Below are 26,160 nucleotides of genomic sequence, written 5' to 3' on the forward strand. Positions count from 1 at the left end.
AAAGTAAATTGGAAAGTTGTTTAAAATTACATGCCCTATTTGAAACATGAAAGTTTTTTTGGATATGACTGGCCCTTTAAGGCTGGTATGCTGTGGCCATTGGTATTTTTCAGTGCACACAAGTGAAATGGAAGAAAATAGAATATGGCTATAACATAGGGCAAACTGATAAACTCATTCTTTATAAAATATTTTGAGTAAGGAGCTGATCTGTTGCTGGTCTCTATAAGTATGCTTTTATAACAGTAAGTTGTCTGATGTAAGGGCATCTAGCTCTTGATATGCTTATATCATGCATCCAAGTTGTAATAATTAAAACTTAACTAAACAGGTAGTTTGTGGTGTGCAGTATTGCACTGTTCCACAACCCAAATGACTGCAGAAACAAAACAAAAAAAAAAAAAAAAATCACACACACAGTCCAATGTCCTCATTTATGCATTTTTGCCCACTTGCATGGAATGCTGGTTGGTGACAGCACGTGACACTTCTATGCGTGCGCAAGGACTAATCCCTTTATTCAACTTTAAATGACAGCATTTTACAGAGCTGCAAGTGGTATGAAAGGGGTGATGTCTAACAAGCCTCAAAACAGCTTAAAGGGACATTACAGTCAAAATTGAAATGCACATAGATTAATTAAATCTTTGAATAGAAACTTATTTGCAATATACTTATTAGCATAAATGCTTCTAGTAAATGTTATCACTGTTTTAGTGTTAACATTTCTCTCTACACGTGCATGTGAAGCATAACTAGATATTCTCAGTGCACCCACATTTTAAATACAGCATCTACTCAGATCATCACTGGGGCTTGTATCATGTCAGCAATTAACAAATTAAAGTGAAGGTAAACTTTAATGAATGAAAGCCCGTTTCTTAAAAAACAGAATTTATGCTTACCTGATAAATTACTTTCTCCAACGGTGTGTCCGGTCCACGGCGTCATCCTTACTTGTGGGAATATCTCTTCCCCAACAGGAAATGGCAAAGAGTCCCAGCAAAGCTGGCCATATAGTCCCTCCTAGGCTCCGCCCACCCCAGTCATTCGACCGACGGACAGGAGGAAAAAATAGGAGAAACCATAGGGTGCCGTGGTGACTGTAGTTAGAGAAAATAATTCATCAGACCTGATTAAAAAAAACCCATAAATTCTGTTTTCTCCAACATTGGTGTGTCCGGTCCACGGCGTCATCCTTACTTGTGGGAACCAAAACCAAAGCTTTAGGACACGGATGAAGGGAGGGAGCAAATCAGGTTACCTAAACAGAAGGCACCACGGCTTGCAAAACCTTTCTCCCAAAAATAGCCTCCGAAGAAGCAAAAGTATCAAATTTGTAAAATTTGGCAAAAGTGTGCAGTGAAGACCAAGTCGCTGCCTTACATATCTGATCAACAGAAGCCTCATTCTTGAAGGCCCATGTGGAAGCCACAGCCCTAGTAGAGTGAGCTGTGATTCTTTCAGGAGGCTGCCGTCCGCAAAACAACCTTATCTGAATGGAACACCAGATAGGGTGGAGTACACTGCAGAGCAGATAACTCAGAAACTCTTCTAGCAGAAGAAATAGCAACCAAAAACAAAACTTTCCAAGATAACAACTTAATATCTATGGAATGTAAAGGTTCAAACGGAACCCCTTGGAGAACTGAAAGAACTAGATTTAAACTCAAGGGAGGAGTCAAAGGTCTGTAAACAGGCTTGATCCTAACCAGAGCCTGAACAAATGCTTGAACATCTGGCACAGCTGCCAGTCGTTTGTGTAGTAAGACAGATAAAGCAGAAATCTGTCCCTTCAGAGAACTCGCTGATAATCCTTTATCCAAACCTTCTTGTAGAAAGGAAAGGATCTTAGGAATTTTGATCTTATTCCATGGGAATCCCTTGGATTCACACCAGCAGATATATCTTTTCCATATTTTATGGTAAATTTTTCTAGTTACCGGTTTTCTGGCTTGAACCAGAGTATCTATCACAGAATCTGAAAACCCACGCTTTGATAGAATCAAGCGTTCAATTTCCAAGCCGTCAGCTGGAGGGAGACCAGATTTGGATGTTCGAATGGACCCTGTACAAGAAGGTCCTGTCTCAAAGGTAGCTTCCATGGTGGAACCGATGACATATTCACCAGGTCTGCATACCAAGTCTTGCGTGGCCACGCAGGAGCTATCAAGAGCACCTAGGCCCTCTCCTGCTTGATCCTGGCAACCAACATGGGAATGAGAGGAAACGGTGGAAACACATAAGCTAGGATGAAGGTCCAGGGATCCCTGGATCTGGACCCGTAGCAAGGAAACTTGAAGTTCTGACGAGACGCCATCAGATCCATGTCTGGAATGCCCCATAATTGAGTTAATTGGGCAAAGATCTCCGGGTGAAGTTCCCACTCCCCCGGATGGAATGTCTGACGACTCAGATAATCTGCCTCCCAGTTTTCCACTCCTGGGATGTGGATCGCAGATAGGTGGCAGGAGTGATCCTCTGCCCATTCTATTATTTTGGTCACTTCTCTCATCGCCAGGGAACTCCTTGTTCCCCCCCTGATGATTGATATAAGCAACAGTCGTCATGTTGTCTGATTGGAATCTTATGAATCTGGCCTTTGCTAGTTGAGGCCAAGCCCTGAGAGCATTGAATATGGCTCTTAGTTCCAGAATGTTTATCGGGAGGAGAGACTCTTCCCGAGACCAAAGTCCCTGAGCTTTCAGGGATTCCCAGACCGCGCCCCAGCCCACTAGACTGGCGTCGGTCGTGACGATGACCCACTCTGGTCTGCGGAAGCTCATTCCCTGGGACAGGTGGTCCAGGGTTAGCCACCAACGGAGTGAGTCTCTGGTCTTCTGATCTACTTGAATCACTGGAGACAAATCTGTATAGTCCCCATTCCACTGTTTCAGCATGCACAGTTGTAATGGTCTTAGATGAATTCGCGCAAAAGGAACTATGTCCATTGCTGCAACCATCAACCCTACTACTTCCATGCACTGAGCTACGGAAGGACGAGGAATAGAATGAAGAACTTGACAAGCGTTTAGAAGTTTTGACTTTCAGACTTCTGTCAGGAAAATCCTCATTTCTAAAGAATCTATTATTGTTCCCAAGAAGGGAACTCTTGTCGAAAGAGACAGGGAACTTTTTTCTATGTTCACCTTCCATCCGTGAGATCTGAGAAAGGCCAGAACGATGTCTGTGTGAGCCTTTGCCTTTGAAAGAGACGACGCTTGTATTAGAATGTCGTCCAAGTACGGTACTACTGCAATGCCCCTTGGTCTTAGAACCGCTAGAAGGGACCCTAGTACCTTTGTGAAAATCCTTGGAGCAGTGGCTAACCCGAATGGGAGGGCCACAAACTGGTAATGTTTGTCCAGAAAGGCGAACCTTAGGAACTGATGATGTTCTCTGTGGATAGGAATATGAAGATACGCATCCTTTAGATCCACGGTAGTCATAAATTGACCTTCCTGGATTGTAGGTAGAATCGTTCGAATGGTTTCCATTTTGAACGATGGTACTCTGAGAAATTTGTTTAGGATCTTTAAATCCAGAATTGGTCTGAAAGTTCCCTCTTTCTTGGGAACTACAAACAGATTTGAGTAAAATCCCATTCCTTGTTCCGCCGATGGAACTGGGTGTATCACTCCCATCTTTAACAGGTCTTCTACACAATATAAGAATGCCTGTCTCTTTATTTGGTTTGAGGATAAGTGAGACATGTGGAACCTTCCCCTTGGGGGTAGTTCCTTGAATTCCAGAAGATAACCCTGAGAAACTATTTCTAGTGTCCAGGGATCCTGAACATCTCTTGCCCAAGCCTGAGCAAAGAGAGAGAGTCTGCCCCCTACTAGATCCGGTCCTGGATCGGGGGCTACTCCTTCATGCTGTTTTGTTAGCAGCAGCAGGCTTCTTGGCCTGCTTACCCTTGTTCCAGCCTTGCATCGGTATCCAGGCTGGTTTGTGAAGCATTACCCTCTTGATTAGAGGATGCAGAATTAGAGGCCGGTCCGTTCCTGAAATTACGAAAGGAACGAAAATTAGAATTATTCTTGGCTTTGAAAGGCCTATCTTGTGGGAGGGCGTGGCTCTTTCCCCCAGTGATGTCTGAGATAATCTCTTTCAATTCTGGCCCAAAGAGAGTTTTACCCTTGAAGGGAATATTAAGCAATTTTGTCTTGGATGATACATCCGCTGACCAAGACTTTAGCCAAAGCGCTCTGCGCGCCACAATTGCAAACCCTGAATTTTTCGCCGCTAATCTAGCTAATTGCAAAGCGGCATCTAAAATAAAAGAATTAGCCAACTTAAGTGCGTGAACTCTGTCCATAACCTCCTCATATGGAGTCTCTCTACTGAGCGACTTTTCTAGTTCCTCGAACCAGAACCACGCTGCTGTAGTGACAGGAACAATGCACGAAGTGGGTTGCAGAAGGTAACCTTGCTGTACAAAAATCTTTTTAAGCAAACCCTCCAATTTTTTATCCATAGGATCTTTAAAAGCACAATTATCCTCGATAGGAATAGTAGTGCGCTTGTTTAGAGTAGAAACTGACCCCTCGACCTTAGGGACTGTCTGCCATAAGTCCTTTCTGGGGTCGACCATAGGAAATAATTTCTTAAATATAGGAGGGGGGACAAAAGGTATGCCGGGCTTCTCCCACTCCTTATTCACTATGTCCGCCACCCGCTTGGGTATAGGAAAAGCGTCGGGGTGCACCGGAACCTCTAGAAACTTGTCCATCTTGCATAATTTTTCTGGAATGACCAGGTTGTCACAATCATCCAGAGTAGATAACACCTCCTTAAGCAGTGCACGGAGACGCTCAAATTTACATGTCACAACATCAGGTTCAGCCTGTTGAGAAATTTTTCCTGAATCTGAAATTTCCCCATCTGACAAAACCTCCCTCATGGCCCCTTCAGATTGGTGTGAGGGTATGACAGAGCAATTATCATCAGCGCCCTCCTGCTCTTCAGTGTTTAAAACAGAACAATCGCGCTTTCTCTGATATGCAGGCATTTTGGATAAAATATTTGCTATGGAGTTATCCATTACTGCCGTCAATTGCTGCATAGTAATAAGCATTGGCGCGCTAGAAGTACTAGGGGCCTCCTGCGTGGGCAAAACTGGCATAGACACAGAAGGAGATGATGTAGAACTATGTCTACTCCCTTCATCTGATGAAACATCTTGGGCAATTTTACTATCTGTGGCAGTACTGTCCTTACTTTGTTTGGACGCTATGGCACAATTATCACATAATTTTGAAGGGGGAGACACATTGACTTTCATACATATAGAACATAGCTTATCTGAAGGTACAGACATGTTAAACAGGCTTAAACTTGTCAATAAAGCACAAAAACCGTTTTAAAACAAAAACGTTACTGTCTCTTTAAATTTTAAACAGAGCACACTTTATTACTGAATATGTGAAAAAGTATGAAGGAATTGTTCAAAATTTACCAAATTTTCACCACAGTGTCTTAAAGCATTAAAAGTATTGCACACCAATTTTCAGAGCTTTCACCCTTAAAATAACGAAACCGGAGCCGGTTACAGTTTTAACCCCTCTACAGTCCCGGCTACAGCCTTTGCTGCGACTCTACCAAACCCAGGGGAGAATACGATACCAAATGAAGCCTTCTAGGAACTTTTCCAACTACTTTCAGATCCTCACACATGCATCTGCATGTCTTGCTCTCAAAAGTAACTGCGCAGTAATGGCGCGAAAATGAGGTTCAGCCTACAACTGGGAAGGCCCTTCCTGACTGGAAAGGTGTCTAACACAGTGCCTGACGTTAAAAAACGTTCCCCAAGTTTATAAGTGTGAATAACAAGCATAAACATGTATAAAATGCCCAAATAAAGCAATCGATTTTGCCCATAAAAGTGTCTACCAGTTTTATAGCCCATATTAAGCCCTTTATTCTGTTTGAGACTAAGAAAATGGCTTACCGGTCCCCATGAGGGGAAATGACAGCCTTCCAGCATTACACAGTCTTGTTAGAAATATGGCTAGTCATACCTTAAGCAGAAAAGTCTGCTAACTGTTTCCCCCAACTGAAGTTACTTCATCTCAACAGTCCTATGTGGAAACAGCAAACGATTTTAGTTACTGTCTGCTAAAATCATCTTCCTCTCACAAACAGAATTCTTCATCTTTTTCTGTTTCAGAGTAAATAGTACATACCAGCACTATTTTAAAATAACAAACTCTTGATAGTAGAATAAAAAACTACAACTAAACACCACATACTCTTAACCATCTCCGTGGAGATGTTGCCTGTGCAACGGCAAAGAGAATGACTGGGGTGGGCGGAGCCTAGGAGGGACTATATGGCCAGCTTTGCTGGGACTCTTTGCCATTTCCTGTTGGGGAAGAGATATTCCCACAAGTAAGGATGACGCCGTGGACCGGACACACCAATGTTGGAGAAATACTATTAAAAACAGGGGCACTTTCTTTCATAATAGTTTACAAAGCAGCCGTTTTGATTAAAAACTTACCTCTCTTTGCACAGCCAGAGCAGCTTCCCCCACCCGGAGATCCTCTCTTCACACGTCATCAATGACTAATCCAGCTTCCTCCAATCAGTGCTTTCCCCCCAGGGTAGTCATTGCCTGAGTCCATGCCGTGATTGGAGGAAGCTGGATTATTCATTGATGTGAAGAGAGGATCTCCGGGTGAGGGAAGCTGCTCTGGGTATGAAAAAAAAAAAGAAGGTAAGTTTTTAATCAAAACGGCTGCCTTCTAAACTTTGATGAATTAAAGTGGAGTTCCCACTCCCCCGGATGAAATGTCTGCCTGCTCAGGAAGTCCGCCTCCCAGTTGTCCACCCCTGGAATGTGGATAGCCGACAGACGGCAAGAATGAGCCTCCACCCACTGAATTATCTTGGATACCTCCTTCATCGCTAAGGAACTCCTCGTTCCTCCCTGATGATTGATGTAAGCCACTGAAGTTATTTTGTCCAACTGGAACCTGATAAACTGGACCGTGGCTAACTGGGGCCAGGCCAGAAGAGCATTGTAGATCGCTCTCAGTTCCAGAATGTTTATGGGGAGAACAGACTCTGAGATTCCCTGAGCCTTTAGGGAGCCCCAGACTGCTCCCCACCCCAGAAGGCTGGCGTCTGTTGTCACAATCACCCAAGATGGTCTGTGAAAGCAGGTTCCATGGGAGAGATAATCCAGAGACAACCACCATTGTTGAGGTACCCTTATCTCCTGTTCCAGAATTAATTGAGGAGACAAGTCTGCATAATCTCCGTTCCATTGCCTGAGCATGCATAACTGCAGAGGTCTGAGATGGAAACGAGCACATGGGATGATGATCCATTGCTGCCACCATCAGCCCTATTAACTCCATGCACTGAGCCACTGACGGCCGAGGTGTGGACTGAAGGACTCGGCAAGTATCTATAATCTTTGACTTCCTGACTTCTGTCAGAAAAATTTTCATGGACAAGGAGTCTATTATGGTTCCCAAGAAAGTGACCCTTGTGTCTGGAACTAGGGAACTCTTTCCCAAATTCACCTTCCATCCGTGACTTCTCAGGAAAGATAACACTAACTCTGTGTTGGATCTTGCTTGTTGAAAAGATGGTGCCTGGACTACAATGCCGTCCAGATAAGGTGCCACCCCAATGCCCTGTGACTGAAGTACCGCCAACTTTGTGAAGATTCTGGGAGCAGTGGCCAGGCCGAAAGGAAGAGCCACGAACTGAAAGTGTTTGTCCTGGAAGGCAAACCGTAGGAACTTGTGATGATCCCTGTGAATAGGGACTTTAAATCCACAGTAGTCATGAATTGACCCTCCTGGATTAAGGGAAGAATGGAACGAATAGCTTCCATCTTGAAGGACGGAACCCTGAGAAATTTGTTTAGACCCTTTAGATCTAAAATTGGTCTGAAGGTTCCCTCCTTTTTGGGAACCACGAACAGATTGGAATAAAAACCCTGACGCTGTTCCTGTACTGGGACGGGAACAATCACCCCCAGGGCAACGAGGTCTCTTACACAAAGTAAGAACGCCTCTCTTTTTGTCTGGTCTGCAGTTAATCTTGAAAGAAGAAACCTGCCTCTGGGAGGAAAACTTTTGAACTCCAATTTGTATTCCTGAGACACTATTTCTATTGCCCAGGGATCCTGAACGTCCCAAACCCAAGCCTGAACGAAGAAGGAAAGTCTGCCCCCTACCAGATCCGGTCCCGGATCGGGGGCATGTCCTTCATGCTGTTTTGGATTCAATAGCAGGCTTCTTGGATTGTTTACCTTTGTTCCAAGACTGGTTGGGTCTCCATGTAGGCTTAGATTGCTCTTGCTTAGAGGAGAAAGAGGAAGAATTTCCCTTGAAATTTCGAAAAGGAACGAAAATGACTCTGTCACCCCTTTTGTTTTTTTCTCTTATCCTGAGGAAGGAGATGACCCTTACCTACCGAAATATAAGAGATAATTTCCGTCGGGCCAGGCCCAAACAAGGTCTTCCCCTTGTAAGCGATCGCTAGAAGCTTAGATTTGGATGACACGTCCGCAGACCAAGGTTTTAACCATAAGGCTCTGCAGGTTAGGGCAGAGAAACCCGAACGCTTAGCTGCCAGCTTGATAATTTGAAGAGAAGCGTCCGCAATAAAAGCATTAGCTAGCTTCAGAGCATTTATCCTGTTCTATATCTCCTCCAGAGAAGTCTCAGTCCTGAGAAACTCGGACAAAGCATTAAACCAATATGCTGCTGAACTAGTGACTGTAGCAATGCACGCCTCAGGCTTTAATAGCAGACCCTGGTGAACATAAATTTTTTTAAGTAGACCCTCTAACTTCTTGTCCATAGGGTCTTTGAAAGCACAACTATCATCTATTGGAATAGTGGTTCTCTCTTGGCTAAGGTGGAAACAGCTCCTTCCACCTTAGGGACTGTTTGCCAAGCTTCCTTAAAGTCAGCTATTGGAAACTTCTTCTTAAAAACAGGGGAGGGAGAAAAGGGGATGCCTGGTCTCTCCCACTCCTTAGTAACGATCTCCGAAGCTCGCTTTGGAACCCGGAAATACATCTGAGTTCGAAGGAACTTGAAAATATCTGTCTAATTTACTAGACTTCGCAGGGGCCACAACAACCGTGGAGTCACAGTCGTCTAAAGTAACAAAAACCTCCCTGAGTAGCAGGCGGAGGTGTTCTAACTTAAACCTAAAAGTTACAACCTCTGAGTCTGTCAGAGGCAATGAACCCTCCGAATCTGAGATGTCACCCATGAAACAGCAGTACCCTCCTCTTCATGGTCTTGGGAGGGTACCTCCGAAACTGCAACAATTGCATCAGAACTAACTGAATGTCTGGCTTTCCTCTTACGCTTGCCTGCAACATTGGGAAAGCAGATAATGCATCAGAAATTGTAGAAGACATGAGAGAAGCAATGTCTTTTAAAGTAACTCCAGCAGGAGCTATAGCAGAGGTGCAGGGCACTGCTTGTGCGGGCGATAAAGTTTGGGATGCTTGGGGAGTAAGCTGCGGCATATATTGACCCTCATCATTAGACTCTTGGACAACATCTGCCTTAGAAGAGACTGGCTCTGGAAAAAAATCTTATCCCTATAACTCACAGTCCTTTGTACACATGAAGGACAGAAAGGGATTGGTGGTTCCACATTAGCATCAAAACATAAAGCACAGGTGACATCTTGCAAGTCCCCTTGATCCATGCTTTCACACAATATTCCAATTAATAAAACAAAAAATTATCAGAATTATTTGGAAATATTAACTCAAAAAAACGTTAGTCACTTTAAATACAAAATGGTCCTTTTTCTTTTTTGCAAACTGCAGTTTAAACAACCTTAAAAAAGACTACTTCCCTGTCTGCAGATGATTCGTTAGAAAAGCCAACAACAGCTGAAATAACCAAGAAGACCGTGTCTGTACTAGTAACGCATGTTCTCCATGCGACTCCAGAACAGACCAGTCAAATACTAGGACTGAATTTTTTCTACTGCACACTTCCCACAGCTTCTCTGATAACTGAAGCGATACGGAGTGGCGCGCAAAAGCCAGAAGGACCACCCATCGTGGGTGTGATCTAAATAACGCTTCCTTTCTATCAAACAAGTGAAAACCACAGAAGCCATTAAAGATCCGTGAGATCTTGCAGCATAACCCCTTAGCCCTAGTGCCCTTGCATATCAAACTGCCCAAATAGTTTTTCCCACCTGAAAAATGTTTAATGTCCCAACATAAAGCACTACATTAATAAAGAGCCCCTTATGTTATAAGTTCCAGTGTGCTTATAAAATTTCTGAGTCCTTTTCCCAGAAAACTTAAGGTAGCACTTACCTTGACTTCTGCCTGGCAGCTCTCAGTTTTGAGAGGTCCTATATCCCTCACATCGACCTGAGGAGAATAAAATGCTGAGTTAAAGATTACCTCAGACTGAAGGATATAGGACAGCAAGAAATATGGGAGGCGCAGTGAGAATTACGTCCCACAAGTTCCCATTGCTCTAAAGCCACCAAGGCTCTACTGAAGAGACTGATATGGACTATGGCTACACCCTAGAACAAAGCAGCACAATCTTGCACTACTTTAAAAATAATAAACTCTTGATTGAAGAATCTATACTAACACCTCACTTTACCTCTTCCTATCACTAACATAGGCAAAGAGAATGACTGGGGTGGGAGGGGAGGAGCTATTTAACAGCTCTGCTTTGGTGCTCTTTGCCTCCTCCTGCTGACCAGGAGGTGAATATCCCATTAGTAATTAAGATGGTCCGTGGACTCATCGTGTTTTAAAAAAGAAATTGCCCATATAAGGAGCAACAGAGATTCCCTGAGCTGTGATCACTGCTAAGAGCCAGAAAACCTTTGTGAAGATGCGAGGGGTGGTGGCCAGACTGAAGGAGAGGGCCACAAATTGGTAATGCTTTTTGAGAAAAGCAAACATTAGAAACAATTCTTGTGAATCAGAATATGCATCCATTAAATCTATAGTTGTCATAAATTGACCCTCCTTAATTGGAGGTAAGATGGCACAGATCGTTCCCATTTTGAAAGAGGGTACCCAAACAAATTTTTTCAGCGTTTTTATGTCCAGAATAGGATAAGTGATTTCCTTCTTTGAGACAATGAAGAGGTTGGAGTAGAAACCTCGACCCTGTTGAGATATTGGAACAGGTTGGATCATTACCATATCCAACCTATTCCAATATCTGCCTTTACAGCATCCTATGGAACGTGGGTCAGATGAAACCATTCCCATGGGGGACTGATGTTCATGCAGATTTGAGTTGGTCATTTTGTTTTTAGACCAAGAAGATCCTGGTTTCCAGGAAGGTTTGGATGATTCAGACTTCTGGTTGGAGGGGACTTTTGATCTCTAGGGGAGTGAAAGAAACAAAAACGGTTTGTTTGTACTTCCCTTTAGATTTCTTGTCCTGAGGAAGAAAAGCCCCCTTTACCCAAGAGACAGTTTTGATAATAGAATCTAATTTTGATCCAAAAAGCATCTACCCTTCAAAAGGGACTGATAATAACCTATTCTTAGAAACCATGTCAGCTGACCAAGATTTAAGCCATAAAGCTCTCCTAAAGAAAATGGCAATGGACACATTTTTGAAATCAATATTGATGATGTCAAAGACTGCATCACAAATGAAATCATTAGCCATTTTAAGTACTTTAATGCAGTTGGTAATATTGTTAGAAGATTGATCTAAAAGATTGATAGTTGTATCTTGTGTAAGAAGTGGTGAATTAAGGAGATGTTTTTAAGGTAAGAGAGGTAGGAGTGAAAGAGATCTGAGTCAAGTGTGACCCCAAGACATCAGACATGCGGGTTGGGGTAATGATGTTATTATCAACAGTTATAGAAATATGGGGGGGTGGAGATTTTAAAAGAAGGGGGGGACAAGAAGCTCCGTTTTGGAAAGATTTAGCTTAAGGTAATGAGAAAACATACAAGATGAAATGTAAGACAGATGGTGACACGAGTTAGCAAGGAAGTTGATAGGTCTGGTGAAAAAAGGTAGAAAATTTTGGTGCAGAAACAGATACTTATTCTGTTTTCAGAAATTGTGGCAGGGATCTAGAGCTTGCTGCCTCTTTAAAAAGCTAGAAAATGACAGGAACGGCAAACGAAATAATTAAATCAACACTTGAGTAGTTTTTGCCTTCTCCAAGTGGATAATTAAGCAATAACCCAGATGTACAGAATTCTTCTTATGTGTGGTCACAATAGAATGTGAGACAATTAGCATTGATACGAAACATAAAAAATAAATAGCTTCAAATTTATTTTTGTTTTATTGTGAAAAATAAAGTAAAACTTCACAGTAACAGAACCTATTGGGTGCTTGCTCAAAACCCGCAGTTCCTGTAAGATCCAGCATGGGGCCCTGAGACCTGTAAAATAGTTACTGCATAGAAGACCATATAACTGTTTTCTTAGGAATTATTTTGTATTGAATACATATAGGGAACATTGTAAGTTTGAAAAATAATTTTAGTGTACGATAAATGCCTCAAAAATATAATATACATTATGCTAAAGGAAATTCCAGACAAATAATGGATAATAGCTTCTGACTTAGTACTATTTAGAATACAAATAACTTTTGTAACATTGAAAGGATTCCCAAGGAATGCAGCAGCCCTACTACAAATTATTTTCAGACTGACCTTGTCAAAAAACTGATACAACACCACAGTTTTCTCAAGCCTGGTGCGGGCTTCTTCCAGCCTCCACGAGAAATCTCCCAGTTTGTCCTTGCACCTCTGCAGCTTCACTCTGTACTTTTGAATCTCAGGGGACGATAGGCTTTGCCACTTTTCTGAGATCTGCATCATCTCCTGAGCCCTCCTGCAGTATTCCTAAAAGCAAAAATATAAAATGAGCTTTAATCTTTTTCAGAAAAAAAAGCAGAATTTACCCTTAAATTAGTTAAACTGGGTATTAACATAATAAAAATGTAGGATTACTACTCACAGGTAATCCAGATACTATGATATGAAAAAGTATAAAACAGAATTTGTTTTATACCTAAAATACAAAAAAGCACACACGCTTGGATGAACCGATACTGTGAAAGCTGACAATAATTAATTTAGGGCTAGATTACAAGTTGTGCGCGAGCGATATCCGTTTTTTGCGCATGACGGAAATTTTTGCATGTTTTACAAGTTGAAAGTAAATACAATTGAGTTTTATGCTCACCAGGGTAGCGGGTAGTGCATTAAAAAAAGTTGCAAAAAACAACATAAATACATTTAAAAGTACAGTTACGCTCATACAACACTATCTGATAAAAAATGATTCATCCAGCCGACCCTTGACAAGACACGGTTAGATCAGACCATGTTTCATAGGCTACTATCAAATAAAAAACTTAAAAGTTTGGGAGAATTGGCGGAGTTGGGTCTCAACATATCGTGGTTTTTCCATAGACAGCTCCAACACTACGTGTCCACACATAAAGGGGCAGATAGTATTTCTAGACAACTGAGTCAGTCAGAATCATTATGCTTGCTAACCCACGCTCCTTCACATTTAATATCAATCATGTACAAGCTGCTGACATCCCATAAGGATTTTTATACACCTACCTCTGTTAGACAATGGAACGGTGAGTTAGACCGCCCACTCACAGACACCGAATGGCAGAAAATATACCACAATCACACCAAAGCTTCAATCTCGGCCAGAACCCTAGAATCCAACTATAAATACTTATCCCGGTGGTATCTTACACCAGATAAGATTTAAAAAATATATAAGAGATCTGATGGTAGGTGCTGGAGGGGCTGTGGGGAGGTTGGGACCATCCTCCATATTTGGTGGACCTGTAATTTGATAACTCCGTTCTGGAGTTCTGTACTGGATATTATTGACTCTAAACTAAACATTACACTACGCAGAAATCCAGACCTTCTACTGTTCCATGGGCTGCCCAAACTGACAGAGAAACCCAAAAAATACCTCCTGTACATAATGTTAAACAGTGCGAAAGCCCTCATTCCCAAAAACTGGAAATCATATAGAATCCCTCAGACTGCTGATTGGGAATCTCAAGTAGATAGACATTTGTCATTAGAAAGATTTCGATACATGAGGGAAGATAGAATTGAAATCCATGAATATATGAAAGAAATCTGGAGACCACTCATTAGATGAGCCATGGGTACCTTACCCTTTTCAGTGAAAACACATGGCCTAGCCTCCCCCCCCTTCCATTGATGAGAACCCTTCCCTTCCACCTCTCTCCTTCCTTCCACTCTTATCTTTTTCTTTATCTTTTCATCTCTCTCTTTCTTTATCTCTTTTTCCTCTCACGACAAGCCTCGTAATTTCCGTTGCCCGTCATAATTTAATGTCAGCCGGGATACTTGATGTCTACTTTCAATACAGTATAATTATACCTGTATACCCAGGTAGTACTAAGTGGACTTTACAACAGACTTCCATATGTTGGACATAAATGAGAAATTAATGTGTTCGGATGTAAGCAGTATGGACATGATACAAAGAATCGTGGATACATACAAGTCGCTTAGATATTTGTTTCCAGAAATGTAGCAAACGACATATTGAAAGATCTAATTTTGTAATACTGATTGATGTATCTTTGCTGACATTCATGTATGTGTATTGTATTATGTTAACTTTCAATAAACTTTACTTAAAAATGAAAGAAAAAAAATTAAATTTTTTTTTTTTTCATATTTAAAATAAATAAATAAATAAAAGTTATTCATTGACTTTTATGGGGAGTATATGTTAACACGGTCGCAATATTTGGTTAGCGTACGTCAGGTACTGCTTGCACACAAACATTTTACTTTCAACTTGTAAGTGCAAAAAGATTACTTCTAGCAAAGTTTATGCTCGAGTGAAAGAGCCAAATTAGTGCACCACTTGTAATCTGGCCCTTAGTATACTAAGAAGGTTGGTGGGGAATTTAGTAAGGACAGGTACAAATGATTTGAACTCTTCACTATCATCTAAGATTTCAAAGTCTGCACAACTTTGAGAAACCCTATTATTAAAGGGACATTGTACACTAGATTTTTCTTTGCATAAATGTTTTGTAGATGATTCATTTATATAGCCCATCTGGGTGTGTTTTTGTAAAAATGTATAGTTTTGCTTATTTTAAATAACATTGTGCTGATTTTCAGACTCCTAACCAAGCCCCAAAGATTTAGATGCATACTGATGTATACACACTTCATACTACTTCTGTTTGTCTAATGGTTTTTTTCATATGCAAGGGAGGTTCTGCTATCAGCCCCTTTCAGTGGGTGTCCCAGGCTAATCTCATCAACAGTGCTAAATTTGGAGCTTCTAAGTAAGTTTTTAAAAGTTTTTATACTGTATTTTTATATAAGTATCTGTGCATATTATTCTTTATAGTAGTTTCTATTACATGCAGTTAATGCAAATTGGTGTATACTGCCCCTTTAAAGGAACAGTCTACTCCAGAATTTTTATTGTTTAAAAAGATAGATAATCCCTTTATTACCCACCCCCCAGTTTTGCATAACCAACATCGTTATATTAATATACGTTTTACCTCTGTGATTACCTTATATCCAAGCCTCTGCAGAATGCCCCTTATTTCAGTTTTTTTGACAAACTTGCATTTTAGCCAATTAGTGCTGCCTCTTAGGTAACTCCACCGGAGTGAGCACAATGTTATCTATATGGCACACATGAACTAGCACTGACTAGCTGGGAAAAACAGCATTTATGCTTACCTGATAAATTATTTTCTTTCCTTGCATGGAGAGGCCAACGATTCCATTCAATTACTGTTGGGAATTCATCTCCTAGCCACCAGGAGGAGGCAAAGACACCCAGCAAAGCTTAAGTTTCCCTCCCCTTCCCACAATCCCCAGTCATTCAGCCAAGGGAAAAAGGAAAGAGAAAGAGGAACACAAGGGGTAGAGAGGTGCCTGAAGATTATGAAAATAAATGCTGCCTTTAAAAAGTATAAAAGGGCGGGTCGTGGACTCTCCATGCCAGGAAAGAAAGAATTTATCATCAGGTAAGCAAAAAACAGAATTTATGTTTACCTGATAAATTACTTTCTCCAACGGTGTGTCCGGTCCACGGCGTCATCCTTACTTGTGGGATATTCTCCTCCCCAACAGGAAATGGCAAAGAGCCCAGCAAAGCTGGTCACATGATCCCTCATAGGCTCCGCCTTCCCCAGTCATTCGACCGACGTAAAGGAGGAATATTTGCATAGGAGAAATCATATGATACCGTGGTGACTGTAGTTAAAGAAAATAAATTATCAAACCTGATTAAAAAACCAGGGCGGCCGTGGACCGGACACACCGTTGGAGAAAGTAATTTATCAGGTAAACATAAATTCTGTTTTCTCCAACATAGGTGTGTCCGGTCCACGGCGTCATCCTTACTTGTGGGAACCAATACCAAAGCTTTAGGACACGGATGAAGGGAGGGAGCAAATCAGGTCACCTAGATGGAAGGCACCACGGCTTGCAAAACCTTTCTCCCAAAAATAGCCTCAGAAGAAGCAAAAGTATCAAATTTGTAAAATTTAGTAAAAGTGTGCAGTGAAGACCAAGTCGCTGCCTTACATATCTGATCAACAGAAGCCTCGTTCTTGAAGGCCCATGTGGAAGCCACGGCCCTAGTGGAATGAGCTGTGATTCTTTCAGGAGGCTGCCGTCCGGCAGTCTCGTAAGCCAATCTGATGATGCTTTTAAGCCAAAAAGAGAGAGAGGTAGAAGTTGCTTTTTGACCTCTCCTTTTACCAGAATAAACAACAAACAAGGAAGATGTTTGTCTAAAATCCTTTGTAGCATCTAAATAGAATTTTAGAGCACGAACTACATCCAAATTGTGCAACAAACGTTCCTTCTTTGAAACTGGATTCGGACACAAAGAAGGCACGACTATCTCCTGGTTAATGTTTTTGTTAGAAACAACTTTCGGAAGAAAACCAGGTTTAGTACGCAAAACCACCTTATCTGCATGGAACACCAGATAAGGAGGAGAACACTGCAGAGCAGATAACTCTGAAACTCTTCTAGCAGAAGAAATTGCAACCAAAAACAAAACTTTCCAAGATAATAACTTAATATCAACGGAATGTAAGGGTTCAAACGGAACCCCCTGAAGAACTGAAAGAACTAAATTGAGACTCCAAGGAGGAGTCAAAGGTTTGTAAACAGGCTTGATTCTAACCAGAGCCTGAACAAAAGCTTGAACATCTGGCACAGCCGCCAGCTTTTTGTGAAGTAAAACAGATAAAGCAGAAATCTGTCCCTTCAAAGAACTTGCAGATAATCCTTTCTCCAAACCCTCTTGTAGAAAGGATAGAATCTTAGGAATTTTTATCTTGTTCCATGGGAATCCTTTAGATTCACACCAACAGATATATTTTTTCCATATTTTGTGGTAGATTTTTCTAGTTACAGGCTTTCTGGCCTGAACAAGAGTATCAATGACAGAATCTGAGAACCCTCGCTTTGATAAGATCAAGCGTTCAATCTCCAAGCAGTCAGTTGGAGTGAGACCAGATTCGGATGTTCGAACGGACCTTGAACAAGAAGGTCTCGTCTCAAAGGTAGCTTCCATGGTGGAGCCGATGACATATTCACCAGGTCTGCATACCAAGTCCTGCGTGGCCACGCAGGAGCTATCAAGATCACCGATGCCCTCTCCTGATTGATCCTGGCTACCAGCCTGGGGATGAGAGGAAACGGCGGGAATACATAAGCTAGTTTGAAGGACCAAGGTGCTACTAGTGCATCTACTAGAGTCGCCTTGGGATCCCTGGATCTGGACCCGTAGCAAGGAACCTTGAAGTTCTGACGAGAGGCCATCAGATCCATGTCTGGAATGCCCCACAATTGAGTAATTTGGGCAAAGATTTCCGGATGGAGTTCCCACTCCCCCGGATGAAATGTCTGACGACTCAGAAAATCCGCTTCCCAATTTTCCACTCCTGGGATGTGGATTGCAGACAAGTGGCAGGAGTGAGTCTCCGCCCATTGAATGATTTTGGTCACTTCTTCCATCGCCAGGGAACTCCTTGTTCCCCCCTGATGGTTGATGTACGCAACAGTCGTCATGTTGTCTGATTGAAACCGTATGAACTTGGCCTTCGCTAGCTGAGGCCAAGCCTTGAGAGCATTGAATATCGCTCTCAGTTCCAGAATATTTATCGGGAGAAGAGATTCTTCCCGAGACCAAAGACCCTGAGCTTTCAGGGGTCCCCAGACCGCGCCCCAGCCCACCAGACTGGCGTCGGTCGTGACAATGACCCACTCTGGTCTGCGGAAGCTCATCCCCTGTGACAGGTTGTCCAGGGACAGCCACCAACGGAGTGAATCTCTGGTCCTCTGATCTACTTGTATCGTCGGAGACAAGTCTGTATAGTCCCCATTCCACTGACTGAGCATGCACAGTTGTAATGGTCTTAGATGAATTCGCGCAAAAGGAACTATGTCCATTGCCGCTACCATCAAACCTATTACTTCCATGCACTGCGCTATGGAAGGAAGAGGAACAGAATGAAGTATTTGACAAGAGTTTAGAAGTTTTGATTTTCTGGCCTCTGTCAGAAAAATCCTCATTTCTAAGGAATCTATTATTGTTCCCAAGAAGGGAACCCTTGTTGACGGAGATAGAGAACTTTTTTCTACGTTCACTTTCCACCCGTGAGATCTGAGAAAGGCCAGGACAATGTCCGTGTGAGCCTTTGCTTGTGGAAGGGACGACGCTTGAATCAGTATGTCGTCCAAGTAAGGTACTACTGCAATGCCCCTTGGTCTTAGCACCGCTAGAAGGGACCCTAGTACCTTTGTGAAAATTCTTGGAGCAGTGGCTAATCCGAACGGGAGTGCCACAAACTGGTAATGCTTGTCCAGAAATGCGAACCTTAGGAACCGATGATGTTCCTTGTGGATAGGAATATGTAGATACGCATCCTTTAAATCCACCGTGGTCATGAATTGACCTTCCTGGATGGAAGGAAGAATTGTTCGAATGGTTTCCATTTTGAACGATGGAACCTTGAGAAACTTGTTTAGGATCTTGAGATCTAAGATTGGTCTGAATGTTCCCTCTTTTTTGGGAACTACGAACAGATTGGAGTAGAACCCCATCCCTTGTTCTCCTAATGGAACAGGATGAATCACTCCCATTTTTAACAGGTCTTCTACACACTGTAAGAATGCCTGTTTTTTTATGTGGTCTGAAGACAATTGAGACCTGTGGAACCTCCCCCTTGGGGGAAGCCCCTTGAATTCCAGAAGATAACCTTGGGAGACTATTTCTAGCGCCCAAGGATCCAGAACATCTCTTGCCCAAGCCTGAGCGAAGAGAGAGAGTCTGCCCCCCACCAGATCCGGTCCCGGATCGGGGGCCAACATCTCATGCTGTCTTGGTAGCAGTGGCAGGTTTCTTGGCCTGCTTACCTTTGTTCCAGCCTTGCATTGGCCTCCAGGCTGGCTTGGCTTGAGAAGTATTACCCTCTTGCTTAGAGGACGTAGCACTTGGGGCTGGTCCGTTTCTGCGAAAGGGACGAAAATTAGGTTTATTTTTGGTCTTGAAAGACCTATCCTGAGGAAGGGCGTGGCCCTTGCCCCCAGTGATATCAGAAATAATCTCTTTCAAGTCAGGGCCAAACAGCGTTTTCCCCTTGAAAGGAATGTTAAGCAATTTGTTATTGGAAGACGCATCCGCTGACCAAGATTTTAGCCAAAGCGCTCTGCGCGCCACAATAGCAAACCCAGAATTTTTCGCCGCTAATCTAGCCAATTGCAAAGTGGCGTCTAGGGTGAAAGAGTTAGCCAATTTGAGAGCATGAATTCTGTCCATAATCTCCTCATAAGAAGAATCTTTATTGAGCGCCTTTTCTAGTTCATCGAACCAGAAACACGCTGCTGTAGTGACAGGAACAATGCATGAAATTGGTTGTAGAAGGTAACCTTGCTGAACAAACATCTTTTTAAGCAAACCCTCTAATTTTTTATCCATAGGATCTTTGAAAGCACAACTATCTTCTATGGGTATAGTGGTGCGTTTGTTTAGAGTAGAAACCGCCCCCTCGACCTTGGGGACTGTCTGCCATAAGTCCTTTCTGGGGTCGACCATAGGAAACAATTTCTTAAATATAGGGGGAGGGACGAAAGGTATGCCGGGCCTTTCCCATTCTTTATTTACAATGTCCGCCACCCGCTTGGGTATAGGAAAAGCTTCGGGGGGCCCCGGGACCTCTAGGAACTTGTCCATTTTACATAATTTCTCTGGAATGACCAAATTCTCACAATCATCCAGAGTAGATAACACCTCCTTAAGCAGAGCGCGGAGATGTTCCAATTTAAATTTAAATGTAATCACATCAGGTTCAGCTTGTTGAGAAATTTTCCCTGAATCTGAAATTTCTCCCTCAGACAAAACCTCCCTGGCCCCCTCAGACTGGTGTAGGGGCACTTCAGAACCAATATCATCAGCGTCCTCATGCTCTTCAGTATTTTCTAAAACAGAGCAGTCGCGCTTACGCTGATAAGTGGGCATTTTGGCTAAAATGTTTTTGATAGAATTATCCATTACAGCCGTTAATTGTTGCATAGTAAGGAGTATTGGCGCACTAGCTGTACTAGGGGCCTCCTGTGTGGGCAAGACTGGTGTAGACGAAGGAGGGGATGATGCAGTACCATGCTTACTCCCCTCACTTGAGGAATCATCTTGGGCATCATTTTCTCTAAATTTTGTGTCACATAAATCACATCTATTTAAATGAGAAGGAACCTTGGCTTCCCCACATACAGAACACAGTCTATCTGGTAGTTCAGACATGTTAAACAGGCATAAACTTGATAACAAAGTACAAAAAACGTTTTAAAATAAAACCGTTACTGTCACTTTAAATTTTAAACTGAACACACTTTATTACTGCAAATGTGAAAAAGTATGAAGGAATTGTTCAAAATTCACCAAAATTTCACCACAGTGTCTTAAAGCCTTAAAAGTATTGCACACCAAATTTGAAAGCTTTAACCCTTAAAATAACGGAACCGGAGCCGTTTTTTTATATTTAACCCCTTTACAGTCCCTGGTATCTGCTTTGCTGAGACCCAACCAAGCCCAAAGGGGAATACGATACCAAATGACGCCTTCAGAAAGTCTTTTCTATGTATCAGAGCTCCTCACACATGCATCTGCATGTCATGCTTCCCAAAAACAAGTGCGCAATAGAGGCGCGAAAATGAGGCTCTGCCTATGATTAGGGAAAGCCCCTAGAGAATAAGGTGTCCAATACAGTGCCTGCCGGTTATTTTACATAATTCCCAAGAATAAAATAATTCCTCAAAGCTATGAAGTATAAAATATGCTTATATATCAATCGTTTTAGCCCAGAAAATGTCTACAGTCTTAAAAGCCCTTGTGAAGCCCTTTTTTTCTTTATGTAATAAAAATGGCTTACCGGATCCCATAGGGAAAATGACAGCTTCCAGCATTACATCGTCTTGTTAGAAATGTGTCATACCTCAAGCAGCAAAAGTCTGCTCACTGTTTCCCCCAACTGAAGTTAATTCCTCTCAACAGTCCTGTGTGGAAACAGCCATCGATTTTAGTAACGGTTGCTAAAATCATTTTCCTCTTACAAACAGAAATCTTCATCTCTTTTCTGTTTCAGAGTAAATAGTACATACCAGCACTATTTTAAAATAACAAACTCTTGATTGAAGAATAAAAACTACAGTTAAACACCAAAAAACTCTAAGCCATCTCCGTGGAGATGTTGCCTGTACAACGGCAAAGAGAATGACTGGGGAAGGCGGAGCCTAGGAGGGATCATGTGACCAGCTTTGCTGGGCTCTTTGCCATTTCCTGTTGGGGAGGAGAATATCCCACAAGTAAGGATGACGCCGTGGACCGGACACACCTATGTTGGAGAAATGTTGTTTACTTTCCAATGGCATTCAATTACTGTTGGAAACCAATACCCAAGCCAGAGAGGACACAGAATAGACAGGGAGGGAGAACTAAAGGCAGGCGGACCTAAACTGAAGGCACCACCACTTGAAGCACCTTTCTCCCAAACCTCAGCAGAGGAACAAATAAAAAAATAAAAATTTTTTTTTTGCTAAAGTATGCAAAAAGGACCAAGAAGCCACCTTACAGATTTGTTCCATGGAAACTTCATTCTTAAAAGCCCAAAAAGAGGAAGAGTGAGCCCTAATAACGATCTCCAGATAGATATTGCAGTCAAGAGAACCCGCCATATTATAATTATGAAACTCTACGAGCAGAAGAAATGTCCAACAAAAAACAAATAACTTTCCATGATAAAAGTTTACGATCAACAAAATGAATAGGCTCAAACTGAGCCTGATGCCAAAAACGAAGAACCAGATTGAGGCTCCAATAACTAAAAAGAGCGAGATACCTCCTTCCTAGCCAAAGAGCTCCTTATATCATCCAGAAGAATGAAAGAAGCCACAAACAATATGCTGCCCTACTAGCATCTGATAAACAGGACAGACAGATGTAGAGGCCACGCCATCAGAGCATTGGTGATGGGAAGAGAAGATTGCAGCAGAAAACCCGATTTCCTAAACTTTCAGGGAGTCCCACACCGCACCCCAGACCAGAAGAGAGATATCCGTAGACCACAATCTCTTACAACGGTTTTAAAGGCTCATCCGCCAGGAAGGGTCATGGCTATCGAATCTATGAAAGACCCAGAAAAACACCCTGGTGTTTGCCTAGGTTTACCTTCCATCCGAGGTCTCAAGAAGTGACAAGAATAAGTAGAAGCTCAACACCAGAAGCTGAAAACAATCCAACAACTTGTGGGTTGCAAAGCACCATGTAGACAACAAATTTAAACAGGTCTGGAACCAAGTCCTACGAGGCTAAGCTGGAGCAAAAACATCAGTGAGGTCCGCTCCCTATTTATCTGGGCTATGACCCTGGGAAAATGGCAAACGGGGAAAACAGACTGAATTCCCACTAAAACGCTAAATAGTCCACCAACACTATGTGAGAGACCCCAGATCTGGACCTGAATACGGGAAGATTGAAAATTGATGAGAGGCCATTATCTCAGAACACCTTTGGATGAAGGGCGCACTCTGCTCAGGATTAGCCTCCCACAAAAGAGAGCAAGTGGGACCAGAGTAGATGCACTGGAATGAAATAAAAAATTACTGATAAAAAATAAAAATAACCTCTAAATAAGAGAGATAAACAGGATCTCCTGACAGAGGAAAACAAACTCAGGTTTAAATAAGGACCTATCCATTTTTCAACAATGGTACCCCTGCTACCAATGCCACTCATACTTTTCTGCCGTGCCTGTATATGAACCAGGGACTCCTGGTTCTCAGCCGGCTTCTCTTTTCCTACCAGAGGTATTTTTCCAAGCCCAAGAACTCGTCAAATATTTATAATTAAACACTGATAATTATAATAAGCTTCATATTCTAAATAGAACAGAATAATTGCAAAAAATAAAGACTGAGTCCTTAGACAGGAAAACTAGAAAGAGCAAAACTGACAGGGTGTAATAAACACTAAGGACACCAGAAATTTCACATAAAGAACAGGGAGCAAACGTGAACTAAAAACACTGTGTATCCTCTTAATAAATTATGTCAGTAGAGTAAACTACTGAATAAAGAATGATAATCCCCATCGGGGGGGGGGGAGGATGCAAATACATGCAGCAGTAGACGCCATTAAATGAAAAATGCGTAGAAAAAAAGTTAAGCGCTTGGCGCAATAAAGCCATCCCAGGATTCAAACTCAAGACTCCATATTACAGGGTCAACAACAACTCTGCTAAGCTGCTGAGGCTATTTCCTGACGATCCATGTCATAATAGGATCGGACCATAATAAGTGGATCGCCATAGGGGACATTACACATGCCTATCACAATACACGTGTGAAAAGACTGTAAGCACCCAATAAAAATTGTCTGGTTTACAGAAAAAACAAGGAGCTCTATCCCCTGTGTAATCTGCCCAAATACCACCTGCATAATCTGCCCAAATACCACCTGCATAGGCTAATAAGCTCCCTGACTATTAAGAGGAGTGTTTGTTGTAGCCTACCACAGCCCAAACAAATCCACAGGAGCTCCGGTGCCGTAGAGAAACCGGAGGGACCTGATAAAATTCCTATATATGGCCCACTTACAAATGATCTGCTCTCCATAGAAAGATATCCTGAAAAGGAATAAAATTGTCACACTGCGACCTTAATTCTTGGTCTCATGTTGAGGATCCTTTTCAAGTAATAAAAAAATCAAAGGACTTACTCTCCAGGGTCTTGCTGCCGAGCAGTCACAGCACGTCCAGGTCTGACAGATCCATCCAGACTTCTGACAGGGACCTGAGATAGAAGGAAAGCAGAGTAACTAACCCTGGTTGCCGGTTGAGGTGTTAACACAAATTGCTGGAGAGATAACAGTCTACTTTGCGACCTCCAGCAGCAAACAGCTACCAATACTCAAGAGCAATACATAGACACATCATTACCCCAGTCCTGTCTTGAAAGGGAAACTACCCATAAAAGACTTTGTTCAATATTTTCTTCAGAGCACCATCTTCGCATCCTCCTTTTGTCAGGAAGGCAAAGAATAAATAGGGATTGTGGGAGGGATACTTAAGCTTTGCTGGATGTCTTTGCCTCCTCCTGGTGGCCAGGAGCTGAATTCCCAACAGTAATTGAATGGAATTGTGGATTGTACATGCCATTGGAAAGAAATAATTTTATCCCTTAAAATGAAGACTGTAGTCACCAAGTCTTGAGCCTGGAAGAAGTTAGACTGTTAATAACCTATTTCCCATCAGAATAGCACCCCACAAAATAATTAAACATGAGGAAATGTCAGCAGACCACACATAATATTGAAAGTCATATTTACTTACAAGTGCAACAACATAAAATTCCTGGAAACGTCGCTGTGTTTGGAGAAGAACTTCCAGGGAATCCTCCAGAACAGTGCACTCCCTCAGTAACCGCTCACCAACATTCTCTATCCAGCTGCCGACCTACACGTAATAGAGGAACAAAGCAACCATTTTGTTAGTCTAGCAGGACATATATAAATGCCCCCTGCTACTAAATGTCCACTGGTTTATACTATGTAATGTGATTGTGCCTCACCTCACAAAATTGTTCTTCAAAGGCATCAAACTCGATGACCAGTTCCATTTCTTGTATGCGTTTATTAGACAACTTGACAAGACTGTGCACACCCTCATCCACACGATTATATAGCTCAGCTGCCATGTCCACTGCTTCCCTGCCACAGGACAAAGGAGATATGTCTGATCGTCTGCTCATATACCACTTTTATTGGCATATTCCCAAGGAAAAGCAGTGTACACAAAGCCCCCACATACTGCATAAATATTACAGCTATTTTATATATATTATAATATATCATACACACACACATATATATATATATATATATATATATATATATATATATATATAAGGGGTGTTGAATATAATCGTTTGTACGATGCATCGCGATGCAGCCTTCCACGATTCTGCATCGATGCAGTCAAGAGCCCTAAACGATTCACGCGATGACGATATGTGACCCCGCCTCCAGGACTGACAACAGAGGCAAGAAAAAAACATAATTTATGCTTACCTGATAAATTCCTTTCTTCTGTAGTGTGATCAGTCCACGGGTCATCATTACTTCTGGGATATTAACTGCTCCCCTACAGGAAGTGCAAGAGGATTCACCCAGCAGAGCTGCATATAGCTCCTCCCCTCTACGTCACTCCCAGTCATTCGACCAAGGACCAACGAGAAAGGAAAAGCCAAGGGTGAAGTGGTGACTGGAGTATAAATTAAAAAATATTTACCTGCCTTAAAAACAGGGCGGGCCGTGGACTGATCACACTACAGAAGAAAGGAATTTATCAGGTAAGCATAAATTATGTTTTCTTCTGTTAAGTGTGATCAGTCCACGGGTCATCATTACTTCTGGGATACCAATACCAAAGCAAAAGTACACGGATGATGGGAGGGATAGGCAGACTCTTTATACAGAAGGAACCACTGCCTGAAGAACCTTTCTCCCAAAAATAGCCTCCGATGAAGCAAAGGTGTCAAATTTGTAAAATTTGGAAAAAGTATGAAGCGAAGACCAAGTTGCAGCCT

General features: G+C 42.2%; 1 protein-coding gene across 1 annotated transcript in view; it reads right to left on the reverse strand.

The window, feature by feature from the left end:
• The window catches only part of LOC128664603 (rho guanine nucleotide exchange factor 40), a 339,695-nt gene that overhangs the window by 112,919 nt on the left and 200,616 nt on the right, over positions 1 to 26,160 (reverse strand). Inside the window, exons 10-12 of the mRNA XM_053719420.1 lie at positions 25,144 to 25,282; positions 24,906 to 25,028; positions 12,664 to 12,855 (exon numbers count right to left, since the gene is read on the reverse strand). Coding sequence (XP_053575395.1) covers positions 12,664 to 12,855; positions 24,906 to 25,028; positions 25,144 to 25,282 — 454 coding nt within the window. The remainder of the gene's footprint in view (positions 1 to 12,663; positions 12,856 to 24,905; positions 25,029 to 25,143; positions 25,283 to 26,160) is intronic.

The sequence above is a fragment of the Bombina bombina genome, chromosome 1, assembly GCF_027579735.1.
Source record: "Bombina bombina isolate aBomBom1 chromosome 1, aBomBom1.pri, whole genome shotgun sequence".
NCBI lineage: Eukaryota > Metazoa > Chordata > Amphibia > Anura > Bombinatoridae > Bombina > Bombina bombina.